This window comes from Oncorhynchus nerka, unplaced genomic scaffold (assembly GCF_034236695.1).
Source record: "Oncorhynchus nerka isolate Pitt River unplaced genomic scaffold, Oner_Uvic_2.0 unplaced_scaffold_1672, whole genome shotgun sequence".
In the NCBI taxonomy this organism is placed as follows: domain Eukaryota; kingdom Metazoa; phylum Chordata; class Actinopteri; order Salmoniformes; family Salmonidae; genus Oncorhynchus; species Oncorhynchus nerka.
Window position 1 is genome coordinate 43,607 of NW_027039653.1, and position 5,498 is coordinate 49,104.

Consider the following 5,498-nt stretch of genomic DNA (forward strand, 5'->3'; position numbering starts at 1 on the left):
CAGGCAGACAGGGAAACAGACTCTGCCTGGAGGTGAGATTCATCCTACTTTCATTTAAAACTTCAATGCTGAGTGTATTGAACATTTTAAAGTTTGCTGTTGCCAGTATGTGCAGGGATGGAAATGAAGTTAGCCCGCTCTTTAGCTGAAGTGAATATACAGTGTTGTAGTTTCTGATCACAAGTTAGGATTTTCACGAGATAATTAACATCATTGTTCAGAATGAATAAATACTTTAGAGTTTATCGTCACTTTAAATAAATCAAATCAAATCAAATGTGAAGTCAGGTGAAAGGAGAGGTTCTCATACTCACTCAGTCATGCGCTGAATCCTTGTCTCAGCCATGGTGCTGTTGATGACTGGAGGCCCCATGGGGACCCACTGGCCCTCTTCTGGCACTGCTTCAGCCACTGTAGAGGAAATTGTGATTATTGGGGACAAGCATGGGCAATTCATTCATTAAAAATACAGCTAAATGTAAGGCTTAAACTGATATTTTCGTATTTACATGATTTCATAATTTTGTGAGCAATCTTCTGATATTTTTTAATATGCTCAGATTTAGTATCAAATCAAAGCAAATTGTAATAAAGGAGCTTCTTGGTCTGTGACAATCACTTTCTACATGACAAAATATAGAAACAAAACAACAATGATCTCTGTTAGTTCAAGAGTATCCATCACAACCTCGCATCCCCCCCACACACACCACATCTGTTCTCAACGACTGTGGGATTGTGATGGTATCTCTGCCCTTGTCTATGTAATCACAGTAAATCATGCTGTGTGTCATCTTGTCTCCACTCAGATGAAATACTGCCAGAGTGCAGGGAGAGTTGTTGGTACCATTGCCATTTAGCTTGGGTTGTTTTGAGTTATTAAAAAGTATATTTATGTAAAGAGAGCAGAGGAAGTGCATCAGAATCTTTTATTTGGTGTCATCAATTACACACCCAGAGAGAGAGAGAGAGAGAGAGAGAGAGAGAGAGAGAGAGAGAGAGAGAGAGAGAGACTGTGCTGTAGATGTCCCAGCCAGTGTCTTTAACCTAAAACAGAGAAATAGGTGAGGGAAGAAGACATCAACATAACATATGGTCACTTTTAGAGAAATACACAACTCATTTACATTCAGGTAAAGTAGTAACTTGATTTATTTAGCCTTTTGTTTCATTGTTTGTACTGGAAAAACAGGTCCTGGCACACTTCCGGTCAGATGCAAATGTATTTTAATAGTAGCTGAGCTTTCATTCAGTCGAGATTCATCTGAGCAAAAGCCTCCAGCACCTTCACTAATCAGTTTTGGGTGTGTGGTTATTCTCTTCCTTATTTACATGAAAGTTTGAAATCATTGTCACCAAGGCAGCACTTACTGCGGCACTTCCACAGTGGGTTGGAAGAAAGTTTCTCATTGTATGTTTCCAGACTTAACTAGGCCAATATTAAATAAAAGCAGCTGCTGAGAGTAGAGCTTCACCACAGGTGAGCAGGCAGAGAGGCGGTGTCTAGGAGCTGCCAGTATCTGACATGAGGTTCCATGGTTCACTGGGCCAGCTAAGAGTGTGTGTGTGTGTGTGTGTGTGTGTGTGTGTGTGTGTGTGTGTGTGTGTGTGTGTGTGTGTGTGTGTGTGTGTGTGTGTGTGTGTGTGTGTGTGTGTGTGTGTGTGTGACACGGGAGATGGAGTGTGTGTGCGTGTGTGTGAATCGGAGTAAATCATTATTTGTAAGAAGAGAGAAATACGTGAGAGGGATAGAATACATGGTTAAACATGCATTCCTTTCCATTCTCTGTGGATTAAACAGGCATTCCTTTCCATTCTCTGTGGATTAAACAGGTATTCCTTTCCATTCTCTGTGGATTAAACAGGCATTCCTTTCCATTCTCTGTGGATTAAACATGCATTCCTTTCCATTCTCTGTGGATTAAACAGGCATTCCTTTCCATTCTCTGTGGATTAAACAGGCATTCCTTTCCATTCTCTGTGGATTAAACAGGCATTCCTTTCCATTCTCTGTGGATTAAACAGGCATTCCTTTCCATTCTCTGTGGATTAAACAGGCATTCCTTTCCATTCTCTGTGGATTAAACATGCATTCCTTTCCATTCTCTGTGGATTAAACATGCATTCCTTTCCATTCTCTGTGGATTAAACAGGCATTCCTTTCCATTCTCTGTGGATTAAACAGGCATTCCTTTCCATTCTCTGTGGATTAAACAGGCATTCCTTTCCATTCTCTGTGGATTAAACAGGCATTCCTTTCCATTCTCTGTGCATTAAACATGCATTAGTTTACATTCTCTGTGGATTAAACAGGCATTCCTTTCCATTCTCTGTGGATTAAACATGCACTCCTTTCCATTCTCTGTGGATTAAACAGGCATTCATTTCCATTCTCTGTGGATTAAACAGGCATTCCTTTCCATTCTCTGTGGATTAAACATGCATTAGTTTACATTCTCTGTGGATTAAACAGGCATTCCTTTCCATTCTCTGTGGATTAAACAGGCATTCCTTTCCATTCTCTGTGGATTAAACATGCATTCCTTTCCATTCTCTGTGGATTAAACAGGCATTCCTTTCCATTCTCTGTGGATTAAACAGGCATTCCTTTCCATTCTCTGTGGATTAAACAGGCATTCCTTTCCATTCTCTGTGGATTAAACAGGCATTCCTTTCCATTCTCTGTGGATTAAACATGCATTAGTTTACATTCTCTGTGGATTAAACAGGCATTCCTTTCCATTCTCTGTGGATTAAACATGCACTCCTTTCCATTCTCTGTGGATTAAACAGGCATTCCTTTCCATTCTCTGTGGATTAAACAGGCATTCCTTTCCATTCTCTGTGGATTAAACATGCATTCCTTTCCATTCTCTGTGGATTAAACATGCATTAGTTTACATTCTCTGTGGATTAAACAGGCATTCCTTTCCATTCTCTGTGGATTAAACAGGCATTCCTTTCCATTCTCTGTGGATTAAACAGGCATTCCTTTCCATTCTCTGTGGATTAAACAGGCATTCCTTTCCATTCTCTGTGGATTAAACAGGCATTCCTTTCCATTCTCTGTGATTAAACAGGCATTCCTTTCCATTCTCTGTGGATTAAACAGGCATTCCTTTCCATTCTCTGTGGATTAAACAGGCATTCCTTTCCATTCTCTGTGGATTAAACAGGCATTCCTTTCCATTCTCTGTGGATTAAACATGCATTCCTTTCCATTCTCTGTGGATTAAACATGCATTCCTTTCCATTCTCTGTGGATTAAACAGGCATTCCTTTCCATTCTCTGTGGATTTAACAGGCATTCCTTCCTTTCCTTTCTATTCCACCAGACCACTGTTGCTCTCCACTCCCTTCCCTGTTTAAGTAAACACCATGGAGGGATACATAGAGTGTAGGGCTTCAGCACAACCTGTTAGAGAGAACACCCACCTGTCAGAGCCCAAAATATGCAAACAAACACATCAACCTAAGAGGACAGCAACAGTTAAGCAATAAGGCCAGAGGGGTGTGGTATATGGCCAATATACCATGGCTAAGGGCTGTTCTTACACACAACGCAAAGCAGAGTGCCTGGACACAGCCCTTATCCATGGTATATTGGCCATATACCACAATCCCCCAAGGTGCCTTATTGCTATTATAAACAGGTTACCAATGTAATTAGAGCAGTAAAAATAATATTTTGTCATATCCGTGGTATAATATTCACCATTAGAATATCAACTGAGTACAGCTAAATATACTGGCATTTTTGCCTGTTTTTAGCTAGTTTTCCTAGTGCTTGGACACACAGGAGTAACTAGTCTGTCTGTTGTTAGTGACAGAAGTAATCAGACAGGAGTAACTCTGTCTGTTAGTGCTTGGACACACAGGAGTAACTAGTCTGTCTGTTATTAGTGACAGAACAGACAGTAATCTAGTGCTTGGACACACAGGAGTAACTAGTCTGTCTGTGACAGAACAGACAGTGATTAGTGACAGAAGGAGAACAGTCTGTCTGTTAATGACAGAACAGACAGTAATCTAGTGCTTGGACACACAGGAGTAACTAGTCTGTCTGTTATTAGTGACAGAACAGACAGTAATCTAGTGCTTGGAGTGTCTTGGACACACAGGAGTAACTAGTCTGTCTGTTATTAGTGACAGAACAGACAGTAATCTAGTGCTTGGACTAGTGCTTGGACACACAGGAGTAACTAGTCTGTCTGTTAGTGACAGAACAGACAGTAATCTAGTGCTTGGACACACAGGAGTAACTAGTCTGTCTGTTGTTAGTGACAGAACAGACAGTAATCTAGTGCTTGGACACACAGGAGGGAGTAACTAGTCTGTCTGTTGTTAGTGACAGAACAGACAGTAATCTAGTGTCTTGGACACACAGTAATCTAGTGCTTGGACACACAGGAGTAACTAGTCTGTCTGTTGTTAGTGACAGAACAGACAGTAATCTAGTGCTTGGACACACAGGAGTAACTAGTCTGTCTGTTATTAGTGACAGAACAGACAGTAATCTAGTGCTTGGACACACAGGAGTAACTAGTCTGTCTGTTATGACAGAACAGACAGTAATCTAGTGCTTGGACAGAAACAGACTGTCTGTTGTTAGTGAAGAACAGACAGTAATCTAGTGCTTGGACACACAGGAGTAACTAGTCTGTCTGTTATTAGTGACAGAACAGACAGTAATCTAGTGCTTGGACACACAGGAGTAACAGAACAGACAGTAGTCTGTCTGTTATTAGTGACAGAACAGACAGTAATCTAGTGCTTGGACACACAGGAGTAACTTGATTAGTGACAATTTCTTCAAATATCAAAATATCAAATGGAGAACTTGAAAATATAGGAAAAATAAGTGCTTTTTTGACTTGTTTAGAAAGAAGGGAGCTTGACAGGAAATGCATTGAATGGTGTTGTGGTGAGCATGCTGGACGGTGAGAGAGGAGGATTTACACCTACCTATAGAACACACAACATCAACGTGTTCAACATGTCAGGAGGAAGAAGCCTAATAAGGTATAGAGAGGATGTAATGCAGGGAAAACATCCCAGCCCTATCCAGACATCCATACGAAGGTAAGCACCTCAGATATAGCTACTCTAGCACCGGTAAACAGCAGCACAGTGAAAGACCTGATCAATGCTCCAACCAGACAGGCTCTCAGCCCACCACAGGCCTTCCAGTACAGTTAATGTAGGAGTGTGTTCACGGTGTGGAAACACATCAATATCCTTAACATTGGTAGGCTGCAGCTACATCAATTACCACTGCAGAGCACTTGTAACCTGGTTTCTCACTACTCTGCTGCCATTAGGACAAGTCCATCGACCCCCTGCGTGGTGTGTTCTAACTCACCGCTGAGCTCTCCTTCCAGAACCTGCTCCATGTGTCTCATCATGGCCTCCAGGTCGCTGTCCTGAGGAACAACAAAGGTCAGAGTTCACAGTTATCGTTTATTATACTTACAGCTGTTTAACTTGTCATTTTGATG

General features: G+C 41.3%; 1 protein-coding gene across 1 annotated transcript in view; it reads right to left on the bottom strand.

The window, feature by feature from the left end:
- Positions 1-310: 310 nt before the first annotated feature.
- The window catches only part of LOC115117298 (serine/threonine-protein kinase Nek11-like), a gene marked incomplete at its 5' end in the record, with an annotated part of 38,480 nt that continues 33,292 nt past the window's right edge, over positions 311-5,498 (bottom strand). The window contains 2 exons of the mRNA XM_065015136.1: positions 311-411; positions 5,363-5,423. Of these exons, the coding sequence (XP_064871208.1) occupies positions 311-411; positions 5,363-5,423 (162 nt within the window). The remainder of the gene's footprint in view (positions 412-5,362; positions 5,424-5,498) is intronic.